The following is an 18,761-nucleotide window of genomic DNA, read 5'->3' as shown; positions in this document are numbered from 1 at the left end:
ACAGAATACCCAGAATTATATGCTTGCCTCTTTTCCTTTCCTTACTCAGTAACAGTTTCATTACTTAAAATTGTCTGTTGAGAGGAAAGCTGTCAGAATAATTTACATCTATGTATTTTTCACTTAGTCACAAGTGGAGTTTACTATTAAAAAGAATATGTATAATCAGTGGTAATGGTTTGTATGAACCCATACATGTGGAGTATGTTGTACTCTTAAAATATTAAGCCATCATTTGGTAATGTTATTTTAACTTAAAACTATTTTGTGAGAACTGCAAAGCTGGAATTGCTTGCCACAGAGGAAAAAGTTGTGTTTTTCTAACATTATCCAAGTTGCTTCAGCTTTAAGTTAACTTCCTAGAGTTCTACTGGTTTTGTACTATTTTTTGCCACCAGGTGGGAGCAGAGCTTTTTATTTCTTCTTTAGTGTATTAAAATAGCGATGCGATTTTTAGACAGTTTTCTTCTGCACCTTCACTATTAGCTAGCTGTTTTTTCAGAGGAATGATCTAAGCATAGATCCTTTCCAGTGAAAAAGAATAAATCTTCTCATTGTTGCTAATTTAGGTAGGAGTTTTATTACTGTAATTCAGATGCTACTGATTTTGGTCTAAAATGTTCACTTTTAGGATCTGAATGCCATGTAATAGGTGCTTTGCTCTGTGGATAGAAGTGACTTTCTTCATGGTTTGGTCTTTTTCTACCATTCTCTGTTCTGTTTGGAAAGTAGGTACATCAGTGCTTTGTTCATACACACACACTCAGAAATGTGCTTTGTGCCTAGGTTAATACCTATTGTATAGGGATCAATAGCAATCCTGTTCGTGTTTCATAGATAGCTGCTGATGGTGTTCTTTATTTTCTGTGTGGCCGAGTTGAGATCCTGTTGTTGGATTTGCTAGGGATTCACCAGTTTCAACTCATGCCAGTGGGAAAGAATTTTTAACCACTAGTGCCGTAGGGTGCTAAACACAGGTAAAATCCAGACCTGAAGTATTTTGAGTTTAGCAAGCAAAACTAGCAAATCTTTTGACTTAATGCTGGAGCTTTGAGGCCCCTCTGTGTAGTTTTTACTTGGATCAGATGCTCGGGCCACAAGAAGGCACATTGCTGGTTTGTGCCTTGATTTCAGCAGTTAACTGCAACAGAGGTTAATGAGGCACAGGCACCTTGAAGATAGTTTAATGCTGCTGATTCAACCTGAAAATGTCTGTGGTTTCTTAGTCCTCAAATGTAAGTGAAAGCTACACAAGATAAGGAGATGAAGACCAGGAGTAGAAAATAAATAGACAGATTTCATGTTAATCTTCATGAGGAAAAAAAACCCCACCATTAATTTAACAGGTAGCTAAGGTCTGTGGTGAGAAACATCACAGGCAACATCAATGAGCAAGTTACAGCTACTTCTGAAGCAAACTGTGAACCATTGATGCTTATTTGGCAAAACTCAAAGTGAATAACATCAGAATCGTAGAGAAGTACATGTACAGCACTTTCACATTTAGAAAGGGACAACTATACTAATTATACACCTTACAGGTGCTAGGACAAACATGTAATTGTTTCTGGAGGGTAATAAGGTCATAAATGATCTGTATTTATAAAAAAAAAAGACTGGCTTCACTTGCCACATTTCACAGTTTCTACCCTCTGATGCATATCCTGATGATAGTTAATAATGCCTTATATAATGTTCTAAGTAAGCTAAGGAAATAAGTGGTTGGAAAACTAGCTGTTCTTTTAACTGTTCTTGCTAACTTCAGGAAGAATTTGGGAAAAGCTAAAAAGATTTTCTGAATGACATTTTCTTGTAGTGTTTTCATTGTGGATGATGGAATTGACAATGCGTGTAAAACTTGCTTACAGCACGCAGAATTTCAGATAAAGAACAAAAACAATTAAGATCTGACTAAATGATGGAATGATTTTAAATTAGAAAGAGGGGAAGCCAATAAATGCAAGTATGGTAGGATACATTATAATAATGCCACCCTGTGAATGAACCTTAACAAAACGTTTTCTATTTACCAACAGAAATTTCTAAACATGGTAATACTGTTCCAGATGTGTTTTCAAATTGAGGCCACAGTCAGCATGCACCAAAGGGAATGTGAATTACTCTAACAAGTGATGTGTGCTTTTAAATTTCAGGTTTTAAAATTATAGGAAGGTTTCCTCATGGTTCTAAGTGTATTTTTCTTATGATAATTCTTGTAAAAATTCTTTTAGTTATTGTGTAAATGTTAGATGTGAAATGAAAATGTGGTATTGAATGCAGTTGCTGTACACAAAACAATCTTTTATGTTAAAGGAAACAAAACTCACTGTATTACTCTAAACATTGTTTACAAAGCACATTAGTCGCCACAAGAGGATGCTAAAGGGCCTAGTAATATTTTAAAACAAAAATGGGGGGAAATACAGTTCATAAAAAAAGTTATTAATAGACATCAATATAAAATATAAATATGATTTTAATTATTTTAATCCTAATTTTCAACTATGCTTAGTTATATTAGCAAAAAGATTGTATGTGTGCGCATCATGTTTCAAACTGCTGCTTTAACTCTATACTCTGAAATAGTTGAGCAGTAATTTATAACATCTATTTCAATACTCGTGGAAGAATTTTAATCTACATCAGCACTAAGTGCTAACATCTTGCTGTCATCATTTTGCTAACATCAGTTGTTAAGATCTTGTCGTCGTTTTCCTAACATTTGCTGTCATCGTCTTGCTACCATCATTTTGCTGTCTGCTCTTTCAGGTGGCAGGTTCTTTATGTAATAGAAGACTACTTTAAATGTTTTCTTTCTATTTTCTTTCGTTTGGTTTTATTTGTTTAGGACTGGTGGTGGCAGCAGGAAATAAGATCTTATAGGTAAAGGGAGAGTTTGGAAGTAGAGGGACATGGATTTTATTTGCAATTCTGCTTATTCCTCTGCTTAGTTATGGCTTAGTGCCTCTGCTTTTTCATCTTTGTTGTCTTATCTTGTCTGTTTAGGTAGTCCTTCTAGTGAACAGCTCAAACTCTATAAATTTGTGCAACAGCATATAAGGTCTTTAGAGGCGCTCGTGTTTATTACAAAAATAAGTAATCACCTTGTTAGACAGTTGATATGTTTATTTGCAGTTTTAATTCTGGCTTGTATGCCTCTTGTCCTTAGTTTGCAAATTTAAAATATACCAGATCCAATATTTTCCTTAAGCAGTTTTTATTTAGGTACCTAAATAACAGGTCAGACTTCCTGGAAAAGCTCCCTCTGTTGCTCTCCATTTCATAACTGAGACAGACTTACTTATGTGCAGTGGTTTGTAATTTTTAAACTTGGGCCATTGCTGAAGTTTTTGAAAGCAGGAAAGCAGTAGGCATTGTAAGCAGTAGGCAGTGTAAGCCTGTTATCTTGGAGATTTTGGAAGTCTTAAACTGGTAGATAAAACATGTTATATTGAAGATCAAATTAACATCTGCCTGTCCTGTTTGCACTGAGATATTTTTTTGTGTAAGATAGTGTATGTTGAAACTTGTAAATGGAGACTGTGGCTCAGCTTCATCTCTCCAAAGCAAAGCAACTTAGGGAATACTTAACAGAAGTGATGGCAAGGGATTACAGCTAATAGGATTTTATATCTGTATAAATAAAAGTGTCTGGTTTTAAGAAAACAGAAACAAACAGTTCTCAGTTTTGAAATTATGATGATTCGTTTTTGTATCAGCATCCTCCTGACCCAAATTCCAGTCTGTCTTCGGCTGAAGAAATAGGTCTGTTTTGAAATATGAGCAGGGTTTAAATGGAGCAAAAATTACTTGCTGAAGTTTCTGGGAGTCTTGTTGATTTATTTGAATTGTTTTGTAATTCAGCAACAGATACTTGTTTTGATGGCTAGCATGTGCATTTTCTTGAGGCTCAACTTACTGTTTCTCATTCTGCAGAAATACTGGAAAATGTAAGACTAATACATAAACCAGTGTCTTTGCAACCGCGAGGACTGATCAACAAAGGAAACTGGTGCTACATCAATGCTGTATCCTTACCTTGGGAAAAATTAATACACTTAAGCTAAACTTTGTATATTATATCTGTCAGAATTTTTCTGGATTATTCTGGTAAGTATTTTATAAAATGTCTGTCTTTCCATATCCTTCAACTGTGGTTAAAGTGTTTAAGGGTAGTGTCTAGAAATCCAGAGGTTGTTTGGATCCTTGAACTTTGTGTTCAGGGTTCCCCTGCAGCTGGTTGCGCAATCCTATCTGCAGTTTGTTCCCTCTCTTAAAATATTTCAGAACTTCCTTGTGACTGAAAACCTTCTTGTAATTTCTACTAATTTCATGACCCTGTGCATCAACTTAAGTGGTTGTTTCTCTTTTGTGCTTGAAGTAAGTATTTTATTCTTAGGTTTTATTTTGGCAATTTGGTAAGTAGATCACTTGTTTTTCTGTTGAGCAGGCTGTTGCAGTCATATTTCTGTAGATGCAGTGTTCAATCATTTTGCAGGAGGATGGAAGATTAGCTCACTCTTAATGTATTAGAATTGTATTCCCCTGCAAAAATAATTTGTGTAGCAGAAATCTGCCTTCTTCGGTGCAGCATTATGATATTTTAATAATATTTTTTATTAATGTATCTACATCTCCTACATTAGCAGTGGCTCACTGCAAATGTCAGTAAGGATACTTCTAGTACTGCTAGAGAAAAACATTAAGGTCAATTTCAAGACTAATCACTGCAGAACCTCACAACCTATTTCTAGACCAGTGACTGTGCTTTAAATTTGAGCTTTTATCTTATATAAGCAGTTCTGCAATCATGTATTAGCTCCCATTTTTAAAGTTTTAAAATGTTACATGGGAATTTGTAACTCAATTTTTGGATGCTGTAGCGATCAAGTTCATACATGTCTGTAGGTGTTGAGATTGCTGCCTTTTTTGTAATTCCTTACCCCTCAGGTCTTGTAATATATTTCCTCTGTTCACTGTTCTCACCAAGTAGCATGGATTTTTATGTTTTTAAAGTATTTCCTCCCAACGTACACTGTAGTTTTACTGGTCACTCCAAACTCTTCATTATACTGCAGAATGTTTCACATCACAGTGGGTATTTTTGCTTTAGTTTGGTTATGGAAGAGAATCATCATCTTTAACTTCTGAATTGTGTCAGCTGGCTGCTGCCATTCTTTTCAGAAAACATATTACAGGTTATCACTTGCCAGTTTTCAAATTGTTTATATTATCAAGTCTTTCCTGTGAAAGTTCTTTTCCTCTCCTGCTCCTAGACTAAATGTTTCCTTCCTCTTAAGTTAAAATTTTGACATCAATAAGTGTCAGTGAAATCACTGCATGTTACAGGATGCTGGGTTTTTTTTTGTAGTATAACTTCTGTACGTTAATGTTGTGGTAAAAGTCCGTCCATCTGTTCCAGTTTAGTTATTGGATTGGTCTACGTAATAGAGCTAGCTTTGCTTTGCATATAATTTTAAATATAATTGAATATTTGCTTAATATACAGATTACATTATCTGAATATTTCCTTAATGTCACTGCATAGACCCTGCAAGCTTTGGTTGCTTGCCCTCCAATGTATCATTTAATGAAGTCCATTCCAATGTACTCAAAATCGCAGCGGCCGTGTACCTCAACACCAATGATAGACAGTTTGTAAGTAGCTTGTTAAAAACAAAATGTATCTGTGATCTGATTAAGCTCATTCAGCAATATCTTAATGAATGATTGTTTACTGCAGTTTTTCAAAGGTGGTATGTATCCAGAAGTCTTTTTTTGGTGTGTGTGTTTTTTGGTAATACATGGCTTTTATAATGAGCTTGGTATTTTACAAGTGCTTGAGTAGTCAAGGAAGATCCTTCCTGTTGCCTGAGGAATATCAGTTTTAAATGGTATTTAATATGCAAAAACAAAATGTGAGAGCTGCCAGAACTAATTGAAAGACTAGGTTTCATCAGCAATATGGTGTTAATTTTTGTGTCTGAACTTTACTCAGGCTTCATAATGATACTCTTTGATTTTATTTTTTTTTGACAGTGATCTATTTTTATTATTTGTCCTTCTAAGTCTTAACTTGCTGCTCATGTCTAGTTGTTCCTTCCGTTCTGTTTCAGTGTTCGTTTAATGAATGAGTTCACTAATATGCCTGTACCTCCTAAAGCAAAACAAGGTGAGTGGGAGTAGAGGGAGAAAAGTCTTAAAATCATGATCAGAAGGCTTTGGGGTAAGGATCTGCATCATGTGCTGTACTTAGGACCTTTAAATACTGGTGCTTGATCCCCTTCTTGGCTCTTTGAATTTTTGGGGTTTCTTGATACGTTAAGAAGTTTGCTGTTGTTTTTCTACCAGTGTTAACACTTTTTCTTACTGGTGATTGATGTCAAGAAGTCATAGGTATTGCACCTTGTATTTTTTTCTTCTGTTTGGTAGACCAAATATACAAGTGCAGTAAGAATAATTTTTTGTTTAAAGTTAGTTTAATTGTTAAGATGTCTTCTAAGAACATGCTCTTTCTAACAAAATCACTTGAAACTCATTGGATTTTACTTTGTTTCCTTCCTTACATATTTCTAGCTGTTTGGCTTATCAGCTTGCTCAATTCTGTCGTTATTCCTTAAATACTAAAGACATGCATTCATTTGGAACAAAATAGGATCGTGATAGGTCTCTTCAGCAGTTAGAGATTGCCTGCAGGCATGTTATCATGGGTTTTAATTCCTCTCCATCCTATGCACTGTTTAACTTGACTGTGTTAAAACCCTAGAAGCATACATTTATCTTGTAGGTTTCTTCTTTTAATCTCTAAACCAAATCTCTTGTATTACAAACTTATAGAAATAAAAACCCGTTTCAGGAATGTGTTTATGTAACAGTATAAGAAAATATCACAAGGAGCTGGTTGTTCCAGCTATTTCCAAACAGTTCAGACATTTCTGTGGTTTGCTGCTTAGGTTTTGTTTCTGTAAAACAAATCTTACTGTCTTATGCAACTTATTATACTTCTAGGTCATTTTATTGTCTGATGTAGTTTTCAAATCAAGTTTCTGAGGCCTTGTATTACCATTAGGTTGAACATGCTGTCAAGACTGCTTTTTGTCTGGGGCTTTGGATTTTTTGGATTTTTTTGTTGTTTTTTCTTTTTTTTTTCTTTAGTGAGGAAAAGTGATCCATTAGAATTACAAATATATAAAAGATTTAAGGAAATGTTCTTTGAATACAAAAGTACAAAAAAAGTAGAACTAGAATTTTTCTTTTATGATGGCTGAGAATATTCTTGTTTATCTTCAGAGTGTTGACTGTAAAAAAGAGTAATACTCCAGACCATTTGTAAGTATGTAGGGTGATGTAAGATGTATTTTAATTAAGAAAAGTTTACAGGTAAGAGAGTGGTATCTTACGAATTCTGAGCTTGAATCACTAAACTTGTAACAAAACTATTAGTAAAAACAATTTTGGATTCCAGAAATCTAGTGATGTGTGAAGAAAACATGGAGGTATCATGTAGAAAACCTTGTCTACATCTTGTTGTTTATGTGTACTTCTCTTTTGCCTTGCAGCTTTAGGTGATAAAATTGTGAGGGATATCCGACCGGGAGCTGCCTTTGAACCTACATACATTTATAGACTGCTGACGGTTATAAAGTCAAGTCTGTCAGAAAAGGTGTGACCTCCAAATCTTTGGCTTTAGTAATTGCATTGCAAGGCAGTCACCATTGTTAAAACAATGTAAAGCCATACATCAGGTTCTGTGCATAAACACTAAGAAAATCAACTAGTTGATAGTTTGTTATAATGAAGTTAGACTGTCTTGAGGCTTAAATTATAAGAAGGTACTAAGTAGAAGTTTGACAGTTTGATATGTCAGAGTAATGAAAAAACAACTATTGGAATGGAATATCTCTTTTTATAAATAAGATGCCTATGGATTTGTATTTAAGAAACAGACTGTTGTTTGTTTCTGCTTGGGATTAAGGTTGGAATGGTTGAAGGTATAGAGAGACCTCAAAAACACTATTTCAGGTTTAGCTTCAATTTAAAGAAGAGGTAATAGTCCAGACCATCTTTTGATTTGGCCTTTGTTTCACAGCAACTTTTAATGTTACTTGGAAAAGAAATAGCAAAAACCACACCCAACTCACATGTTAAATTGAATTTGTATTGAGAAGAATGTAGAAATGCTTGTTTCCAGGTGAAGCTTATGTGTGTACTTACTGCTTGTGGAAGGTTACCAGTTAATATGTTGGTTCTTTCTGACCATTTTTGGCTAAAAATGAGGGATGGTTGTATCAAAATTTAAACTGTATTTGACTTTACAACTTAGACTGTGTAGTTGGTTAATTGGCTAAATTAATAGGAGGAAGCTGGATGTTCAATGTCATTTACCTTCTGTTGAAGTGAAAACATGAAAATGTCATATAATAATTGTAAAATCAATTACTATTCAGGGCAGGCAAGAAGATGCTGAAGAGTACTTGGGATTTATCCTCAATGGACTACATGAAGAAATGCTGACCCTAAAGAAACTTCTCTCTCCACATAATGAAAGTTAGTGATTTTTATATTTTTTTTTTACAGCAAAGTTAATTGCTTTCAAATATTTTCCTTTTTTGTGGTAATTCTGTAATAGAGTAATGTTTGGTGTAGATGTTCAGATAGGGGTAGAATGCCATGTTTTAGCAAACTTGGACATTAACAAATAATCTTTTGTTAAAATCTGCCAAAAGGGCAAAATGAGTCCATTCTGTCCAATTTACAAGTGATCCCAAGTGTAACTGGGTACTTGGAAAAGTGTAATCATTCTGTAAATGTTCTGACTGACATTAGTAATAAGTCATTTACCTGGTGGTCCTAAATGACACATTTCTGTATTACAAATTTTTACTGAGCTTAACTAAGCAACTCAGGTTGACTCATCTTGTCTTAAGCACGGGTATGTTTGTCTTCCATTCATAATACCTGCAATGCCAGTTATTTACTGGGGTTTTGGCTTTATCCATGGTAGTTCAAAAATATATTGATGTGTTTTTTCCACTGATCTTTAAAACCACTGTTAAGATCTTTTTTTTGAAGAGGAAATTTCTAGACTAGTGGCTAATTTATATCTAATGTAAAATGGAACATATGAAATTGCTCTAGCATTTTTATTGACAAAATTGGAGAATTTTTCTTTAAAGAAGTATTAGCATTTGTATGCAGACTAAAATATCATTTTATTTTATAGTGGCTTTACGTCTGGGTCTGCTATTAAAAGTGAAACAAAACACTGTTAGTCCTAGCCAAATACTAGCCAAGTATAGAATTAAGATCACTAGTTATCCAGTTTCTCTTTAGTAGGGTAAATTTTTTATGATATAAAATGATCATTCCATATTTTGTTCTGTAGCTGTGTGCAGTTTATAGCCTCCTGACTCTGGCACTTGCAAAGAAAATATTTGCTAAGCTTTGGGTTCTCTGTAAAATATCTGTGCAGAAAAGGAGTTGTATTTAATAATGGCATAATTATGTTTCCAGAATAACACTTGACTTTCTAATTTTCTACCCCATGAATTTACTACTAAAAATAAATCAAACTTTTCTAGAAAACTGCATCTGTTTACATACAGTCATCAGTGAGCTGCATTCTGTTAATACATGGATGTGTCCAGCTGAAAGTGAGCCTGAAATATACTTGTTGTCATTTATTTTCTCAAATCTACCATCTGTGAAAACATTTTATCCTCTGAAAATTACTTGTATTGGGGTTTTTTATCTTTCAAATTCTTTATTTGTATACATGTTTTGTTTGTACAAAAATCAATGTCGTTTTTACTTCTTCACTTTAAGAACTCTCAGTTTCCAATGGCCCTGAGGCTCAGACTGTTCATGAGGAAGAGGAGCAAGATGAACAAGGGGAAGGCAGTGAGGATGAATGGGAGCAAGTGGGACCTCGCAACAAATCATCAGTCACTCGACAGGCTGACTTTGTTCAGACTCCAATTACTGATATTTTTGGTGGTCATATAAGGTATAGTACTTTCCTGTAAAAGTTGTTGAGACCACAAGCTGCTCTGCCTCTACAGATAACCCTTTCCTCTGCTTTACTTTTTGTATTTTTCACCATTGGATAGTTGGATGGAAGGAACTGTTATGAACTTTGTTCATGCCAGGAGAGATGAACATTCTACCATGAAGCATTTGATATGCAAGAGAGGGTTCAGAAGAGGGACCAGAGTGATCAAAGGATTGATCAGTGATCAGATGGTTCTTTGACTTACTGTTGAGTCTGAATCTTTTAAAGTGTCTTAAAAGAATAGACTGTTTAGACAACAAAAACTCTGAATTGCATGTAGAGAATGAGTTTGAAATATGTATGCTTTGTATATTACTCTATTAAGAATTCCGAAGAACTTTAGAGCCACCTAATTTTTATGATCTCTGAGGAATCCTGACTCATTTTGTAGATAAGGATACAAGGGCATGGTGAGATTTGCTAAGAGTTAAGTCTGGTCAGTGAAAGTGAAATAAAGAAATTGAATTTCAGTGATTTAGACAGTTATGCTTCCCAGAGGCTGGAAAGTTATGTGTAATAGTTAATAAATGTTAAAGGCCAAAGAAATTTGGAAAAATGTAAATTACTACAAGATGTTACAGGAATGAAAAGAATGTGGGACATTACTTGTATTCAGGTCTGATACCAGATGAAGGCAGAAAGTAGATACTGAAAGAATATTTTATGGAAAGGAAGCCTTATGACTTGTTTGGAGAAATGTGTAATTTAAAATGAAAGCAAGGTAAACACTTGCTAAAAACATACTTGAAAACACAAATGCTAGACTTGAAGAATTATTTTTAAATTGGAGACAGACACTTAATTGCTAGTGTTTGAATCCCTGTGTTGCCAGGTATTCAGTCTAGAGGTGTGAATAATATGGGCTAGTGCCTTCTGCCTATGAAATGCACTTAAATTATTCTTCTGGGATTTGAGTCAGACAGCTGGCAAATAAAATGATATTTTCCATAGAAATTGGCAGACAGATGTTCATACGTATTGATGAAATTCCATGTTGATGGTATGTATATTCATGTCTCCAAGGTATTGTTAATAACTTTAGTATATTTATCATAGTCAGAATTGATTAGATCTCTACACGATTCCGTTAGGTTTTAAATTAATACTAAGAGAACAGTGTTTTCTGTAGAAAATTAACGTAAAGCAAAGGTAATACCAAAAGAAGGCAGCAAGCAACAGAACCACAGGGTCCAATCTGACATCTCTTGGCTGCTGTCACCACATCCACTTCATTTATCCTCCAAACCAAATCACACAATATACCACAGAAACGGTATCCCATGTGATGTTGGAAAGCTTCATCCTCAGAGGCTGAGGGTGGAGATAGGAAGGATTGAATGCAGAATTGCCAGTAGAATTCCACTAAATGAAAGCATCAGAAATGGGAAAAAATTGAATGGAAAAAGCAGCTAGGAAAAGAAATGGTTTGAATTGGCATCTTTCAGCTTGGGAAACTTTAGGCTGTCCTCTTGAGGCTCTAATTGTCTGTTAAATGCCTATTTGGACATGATAGATTTAAAAAAACACCCCAGAAGTCTTCCTTAAGCAGAGTGAGACTTGAGTGTTTTAAGTACAAAGATACACAGTTCTATCAGGATCTGCTTTGTCCATATGCAGGAATCCCTTTTTCACTTAGAGGTTGTGTGAATTTCAAATACTTGTTATGCAAGCCAGTTAGAAGGCTGCTAAGTATTTCCATGAGTAGTACCAACTTCTCCCTTCAAACACTGTTATTTCAAAAGAAGAGACATCAATTACATTGTTGTAGTTTAAACAGGGTAGCAATGGGCAGTGCCTGTTTTCCTGAGAAATTCTCACTGTGGAGTTCTTACAGTATCCAAGAGTAATTATTCATTTGAAAATGATGAATTTTCCCTTAACCAACTGAAACTTATTATAATAATATTACAGAAAATCATAGTCTTGTAAAGATTTTACTATCAAATCAATTTTTAGATATCTTTTTAAAGCAAATGTTTTGAAGATATATTACAATTTAATTTCTAACAATTTTTTTAGAAAGTTTTTCCTTAACATTTTCAGAATATTCTTTAATACATGAACTTGAAAAATGCTAACAGCTCCAGCTGTTTTCTGTTGATTATTGCCTTGAATAATGGTTAGCTTAAAAAGGATTTGGGAATCATATCCAAAAGCAGCAAGACTTAACACAGTGAAGGGTTTGTTGAAGCGCAGTGCTTGCCATGTGTTGAAGGTTTTGTCCTTAAATATAGCCAAGAAGGAAGTGTTAAACTGAAATAAAGATGCTACTGTTTTTCATACGCTCTCTTTCCTCTAAAGGATATATATTTGCCAACATAAAGATGCGTTGCTTTTCTGTTGGTGCTTCAGGGCTTTGCCTGAGTCCAAGATGCTTTTGATAGGAGTTTGCAGTACAGCATTAAACCTGTATGTTAACATTTCATACATGACCTGGAGATGTTCCAGCATGACTACATGGATTAGAGTGCTGTGTTAATCACCTTAATACTTTCAAGCTTCGAAATGCACTGTAACAAGTGTAACAATGTAAGAAATGAATGATTTCTTTAGCTATATAAAATCACATTTTTGTAGCAGCTGGGGCTTTTTAATGTAAGCACTGCTTTGAGAATAAAAAAAAAAATAAAATTCTTCAGCCATATTGGATGGTTTTCAGTGAAATTTAAGAAAAATTAAAAGCAGGAAGAGCCCATTTAGTGCAGTGACGATGTGGCTGAAGAGTGTACTGATCATTGCACAAAACAATGGTCACCAAGCCAGGCTACTTGAAGCCTGCAACTGAATACACTTCAAGCCAAAATCAAAACCAAACAAACAGGAAACATGTTCTCATGGCCTAGGTCATTACTCCTGCCAGTTTTCCGACAGATTCCAGTGTATGTACAAGGAGTACACGGACAAAGTCTGGACACAGAAAAGGATGGGAGGAAAAGGAAATGCCAGTCCTCAAGGGAGCATAGCTCATATTTCCTATGGCAAGATTTAAGCAAACAGTTCAAAATCACTTTGAAATTGGCTTTAGGGAAATAACTAAAAATATTCTGTGTTTTTATTGGAGAATCTGGAATCAGGTGTGATTTTTACAGTAGAAAGTACAGTTAGACGAGCACTGGTATTTTGCACTTCCAAGGATCTGTTGGAAAACATAATTTCAAATCCAGAATTCAGGTCTGGAAGCACATCTTTAACTGCATTATCAAAAATGACAGTGTTTTTATTTAAACTTTTTATGCTAATCCAGTAAGTGTTTTGATCTTTGCATAAATAAAACAACTCAAATATAGAAACAATTGCACAAATATAAAACAATTAACTCATGCCCTAAGTGGATGTGAAAATCATTTAAATTGCAGTAAAGTGGATTCAGGTTATTAAAACTTAAGCTTAACCTTTGTATTTGTGTGCGTTGTTTTGGATTAACTATAAATCAAGTTATTAAAGTAGACCAGTCCATTCTTGAAGGTTATATATTGTTGGAAATTACTCTTGCTTTATTACATTTTCTCTTTTTTTGTTTCCATAGGTCTGTTGTTTACCAGCAGAGTTCTAAGGAGTCTGCTACACTGCAACCTTTCTTCACCTTACAACTGGATATACAGTCAGACAAGATACGCACAGTTCAGGATGCATTGGAAAGTTTGGTGGCAAGAGAGTCTGTCCAGGGTTACACCACAAAAACCAAGCAAGAGGTGTGTTCTGTTGACCCCTTTTTACAGTCAAATACTAAACTTTTTAAAGGCTTTTTATACAGCTCTTGCTTTACAAATAGTTAGTTGGACACTAACAAAAGAGGTACTGACCTCTTTAAAGTGTCCTGCGGTACTAAAACATATTACACATGAACACATGCACTGAAGGGAAGAGAACTAATTCTTAACAAAACCATGCGTGTAAGTAGGCATTTTTTTTCTGAGTTGGTGTAGTAATTGGTCGGAGATTTTACTGGAGTGTGTGTTAACAAGGTGGACTGTGGTAATAATACATGCTAGTATGAGTTAAATACCGTGGCTGATCTTAACATACTGAGTGCTGGGGATTGCCAGATGTTGTTAGTAAAGGAGCGGCTCTTCAGAGTGTCGTTTGAAAGCACGCTCTAGCTTTAAGGAGAAAACTCCTGTAGCAGAACACTTGCATTACTGTCTGTGTGACTTTCCTTGAAGGGTCTTGATTTACCCGTTTCACTTACAAATTAAAAATGAAAATATTCATTGGTGGTAGGCCTGGTAGAAACTCACTAAAACATCTGATGATCTTTCTCTCTGGATTAATAATCCGAAATCTTTCAATGACCAATAACATCTCCATTCAGTAATGTTCTTGGCACTGTGTAGTTGACTGGTTTACTGTACACAGCCTTAAAAGGAAGAAAAACGTGGAAGGCGAGAGATGGAACCAGATGAAAAACTTTGTATGTCATGGTTGCTTTGAAAAGGAAAAGGCTGATCTTTCTCATTGATGCTCGGACAGCAAATAGGAATAGGACCTGGATTAGGTGTTACCCATGATGCTTGTAGAATTGTCTTCACTGCTTTAAGAGAAGGTTGGAGAAACACCAGTCAAAATTTACATAAATTGCTATAATTGATACCGAGAGGATGGAGTGGAGGATCTTTTGACATCTCCAAGCCCTGTGATTCCCTGTCACTTCCAAGAACCAGGACATTTTATTCTGTATTCTCATGCAGCTCTGCAAGCTTTTTTGTGTTATTTTTCAAATAATAGGATACGTAATAGTGGTAATTGCAATAGAAAAATACTTCAAAGGAAGAAAAGCATGCAGCTTTTTTCCCCACTGAGACATTGTGTGCATAGGTGAAGAATGTCTCTGGTGTACGTGGATTACTCAGATGAAATTTTTTGAACACACTGTTCATAGTTTCTCTCAGTAGGTAGGATGGAAGGAGGCATTCTGGCATTCATTGCTAACATTTCTGACATTCATCTTCTTTCTGACATTCATTTCTGTATCTGTAAGTTTTCTAAATACTCCATATTATATATGGTTAGATAAAGACCATTTTCTTGGAAAAGCTAAAGATGGATAGCTGAAATTTGTCTTCTTTGTATGCTCAGTAGGAGTGTTAGAGAACATTTATTTCTCCAGTTGTCTTCCATGTGAAAGAAACATTTGCAATGCAAGGTCATCGTGATCTACCACATAGATTTTGTTCTGCTAGTCATTCATTTTTTGGTTTTTACTGCATATGGTTTTAACTTCTCTACTGACAACCCAATGTTCAATTATGGGGTTTGGAAGAACTGGGTGTTCAAATTAGGTGCTGGAGGTTTGCTCTGGCTTACATATTAGACTCTGGATGGAAATACAAGCATTCACAATGTCTTTTAGGTTTTTTTTTTCAAAAGAAATTCAAGTTGAAATAGCTGTTCTTGTATTAGGATTGAACAGATTGAACTGTACAACAAGCACAGGACTTTGCAGATAGATATTTTCAAACTGTGTTTTGAAGGAGTTTCATCTCCATTTTACAGAAGGGAAACTCAAGATGACTGATAAAGCTAAAAATTGTATTATTAAAATTACTACTGCCTTCTGATTGTTTTAATCTGTATTGCATTTTATTTTTCCTTCTATTCAGCTTATTGTAAAAAGGTATCAGCTTTTAGAAATGAAAATAGCTTTTCAAAACCTCTTGCATCAGGTACTGAGGAGTAGTGCTGTTGTCTTCTGTAGTTCAGAGTTCTCAGAAATCAGCAGCCTGTGTTACAGGTTATTGACTTTCAATTAGTGTATAATAGCTTGCTGAGAAGCACTAATCACTAAACCATCATGAGGAGTTGTTCCTGGGGGATCTCCAGCAAGGTGCTTTTAGTACTGCGGAACCTAAATATCTGTGGTCTTTCTAACACATTACGTTCTGCTAAAAGTATCGAGTTTTTTAAGAACGCTTTGGTTGAAGATTTGGTGTGCTTTAGTCATAAACTGCGATGTTTATCATAAATTAATATTATAACAAGAACAAATCTGTGTTTTTTCTGTTAGTGTATTTAAAATTAAATACTTGTTCCTCATTTAAAGGAGTAATTTTGAGCAATTAACAAAAAATTAGAGGTTTTCTTCATCTTTGTTCTATGTATGTGTTAGGTGGAGATCAGTCGAAGAGTGACACTAGAAGAACTCCCCCCTGTTCTTGTTTTACACCTCAAGCGGTTTGTATATGAGAAGACTGGTGGATGTCAGAAGCTTATCAAGAATATTGAGTACCTTGTTGATCTGGAAATTAGTAAAGGTGAAGATAACAGAATATTCCCCTCTTTAGGGAAAAGATAATATTGTGTTACTTAGGGATATCTGTTTGTGTTTGTTTTGTCTTTTTTGTGCACAAGTTTTCTTCTCTGTTGTTGTCTGGAGACTTGGTAATTTGGATAATTTTGTGTGCTGCCTTTTTTTCTTGTTTTATTCCCTTTTTTCTCCCTCATAAAAAGAATATACTTGCGTGTCTGGGTTCAGTCTTGCTGAACCTGTTGCTGCCTCTGTATGAGTTTGGGCATCAATTTTGTAAAGAACAATATGGCAAAAGATTGTAACACCTTCAGCATGTCCTAGACACGGGGTTGGCCAAATAAGAGGTTCCTGCAGATTTAAGGAATAAGGTTATAGACTGCCGAGGACAAATACTGGAAGTTAATGGGGGGTATGTCCCTATACAAGGCTGTTGCCTAGTAATACTAGATACTTTTATCTCGGATTTCATTCAGAGAAATGGCAAATTATTGTAATATACAGTGGCTGATGAAAAGAAACTGGTGTTTTACAGAAAATGGAGCCTGAAAGGTAAACAAGCTGTAGTTCAGAGATTAAACAGCCAAGTTCTTTCATTTAACAATTATGTTTAGAGATACTTATTTTAAAAAGTGTGAGAGTTTTCATATAATCCAGCATCTGAAGCTAGCCAAATTAAATGCACTTTGTTTTGATCCGACAAATTGACTATTAGCTCTGATAGGAAAAAAAAAATAAGTAGATGGTTACTCATCTCTCAAGTGAGAGATGTACTTTGTCAGACAGTACCTTTTTGGTTTACTTAATATTTTATTTTAAGAATTTCCTCAAATAATATAAATCTGTTGAACTAGTTTAATTTTCTTTGACAAAAATGGTTGCAGTATCATTTGGAATCTGAACTAGATTTTGTCATTTGCTGACATTAGGAATGAAAGGAAACAATATTGTGATCTTTCCTCACTCCATCCCCATCTTCTCACCCCGACCCCCTTAATTTTTAATGGTGTATTAATGTTAGCATTCAGTAAACCTCAGAATTCGTATCAGAACCATGAATATTCGTTAGTGCCTAAAGAAGGCATTTTAGTTACATTTTCTCCTTTATGGTAGTGTTGGTTTCTCTGAGAAATAATTGATCCTTTTGAAATTGCATTTTTAAACTTGCTAATGATTGTGACTTTTTTCCGTCCTTCAGAGCTACTATCTCCTGGTGTGAAAAGTAAAATATTTAAAGGCCAAAGAACCTACCGGCTCTTTGCAGGTATTTTATCTATATGCTTATAGTCTCCGTATTGCAAATACTTTCTTTTAAATTACATAGAAGTAGCGTGTGGGTGTCAAATCCTTGTATTTAATGGGTTTTTTTGAATACCTACATATACAAATACATTGTTATATGTGTATTTTTCTCTCTCGCTGATCCAGTTCTTTAACAGATCCACCCTGAAAAGTATCAGCAGAAGCTGAAATACAGCTGTAACATAACTGTGCCTAAAATACACCACATATTTTCAGAATAATTTCAGATGTCTTTTGAAATGGCTGTTTGAATGCTGGCTTTGCATCATTTTGAACCCTCAAGATGAGTGTTACTGGCAGGGTATGAATAGTGTATTGTAGATGGAAAACTTTAAATTGGAGATGGTGATTTCTGTGTGAGAAAACAATGGTTTTTTGATTGTCTATGATGTACACAAAATACCTAAATTGGTAGTTAAGATTGAAAGCTTATGCAAGAGTTCAGAAACAGCATCTGAATATTGAACATAACAGCCTCAGGGCAGTAATGAATTTCCTGAAGTTTGAAACTTGTACACAGTTTGCACCTGCTTATTTGTATTGGCATCAGGAGAACATAATAAAGTGGAGAACCAGAGGTCTTCACTTCTACATCACCAAATCTGTGCCAGTTACTGGTGGCCTTGTGTGACTTGGTGGTTTGGATCCAGTTTTGTGACCGCTGAGGTTACAGAGGGAAATAACATACCTGTCTCTTGTGGAAATTCAGGAGTGTTCCTGCCAGTGTAATATTTGTTTTATTGATAGTGGTTTTTAAGGGACAAGTTTAGACAGTGTATTTAAGGTAGCTTGAAGAAAATGTGTCACTGTAATTTTTTTCTAAGTCCTTCTGTGGAAAATAGTTCATTTTTCAGTCAGTAGAGGAGTTCTCATCCTCAGAAACGGAGTTTGTTAGATTAATTTTAAATTACTAAAATAAGCTTTTGAAGAATTATGTTTCAGCTGTTATCCAGTGTTTGCCTAATTACCTAACACCAAGTTTTAGAAATCAATAATTCAAGTTTAAGCTACTGTAAGAAAATTAATTCCCGAATTCTCCCAAACATACAGATGTAGTATGTATAGACGTAGTGTATACTACCTTTTTTCTTTGCTTAACTCCAGTTATTCTAAAATATTTATTTTCTTAGAAGTGTGAGGAAGATCTGAGTTAGCTTGAAGTAT

At 34.9% G+C, this 18,761-nt stretch overlaps 1 protein-coding gene across 1 annotated transcript in view; it reads left to right on the top strand.

Annotated features, from left to right (window-relative positions):
* Nucleotides 1-18,761, top strand: part of USP10 (ubiquitin specific peptidase 10) — a gene marked incomplete at its 5' end in the record, with an annotated part of 30,109 nt that overhangs the window by 9,858 nt on the left and 1,490 nt on the right. The window contains 9 exons of the mRNA XM_010016264.1: nt 3,937-4,028; nt 5,549-5,658; nt 6,117-6,172; nt 7,560-7,663; nt 8,448-8,547; nt 9,826-10,006; nt 13,578-13,743; nt 16,158-16,302; nt 17,494-17,559. Of these exons, the coding sequence (XP_010014566.1) occupies nt 3,937-4,028; nt 5,549-5,658; nt 6,117-6,172; nt 7,560-7,663; nt 8,448-8,547; nt 9,826-10,006; nt 13,578-13,743; nt 16,158-16,302; nt 17,494-17,559 (1,020 nt within the window). The remainder of the gene's footprint in view (nt 1-3,936; nt 4,029-5,548; nt 5,659-6,116; nt 6,173-7,559; nt 7,664-8,447; nt 8,548-9,825; nt 10,007-13,577; nt 13,744-16,157; nt 16,303-17,493; nt 17,560-18,761) is intronic.

The sequence above is a fragment of the Nestor notabilis genome, unplaced genomic scaffold (assembly GCF_000696875.1).
Source record: "Nestor notabilis isolate BGI_N333 unplaced genomic scaffold, ASM69687v1 scaffold4106, whole genome shotgun sequence".
In the NCBI taxonomy this organism is placed as follows: Eukaryota; Metazoa; Chordata; class Aves; order Psittaciformes; family Psittacidae; genus Nestor; species Nestor notabilis.
The sequence above is the reverse complement of the archived record's forward strand: the minus strand, read 5'-3'. Positions and strand labels throughout refer to the sequence as shown.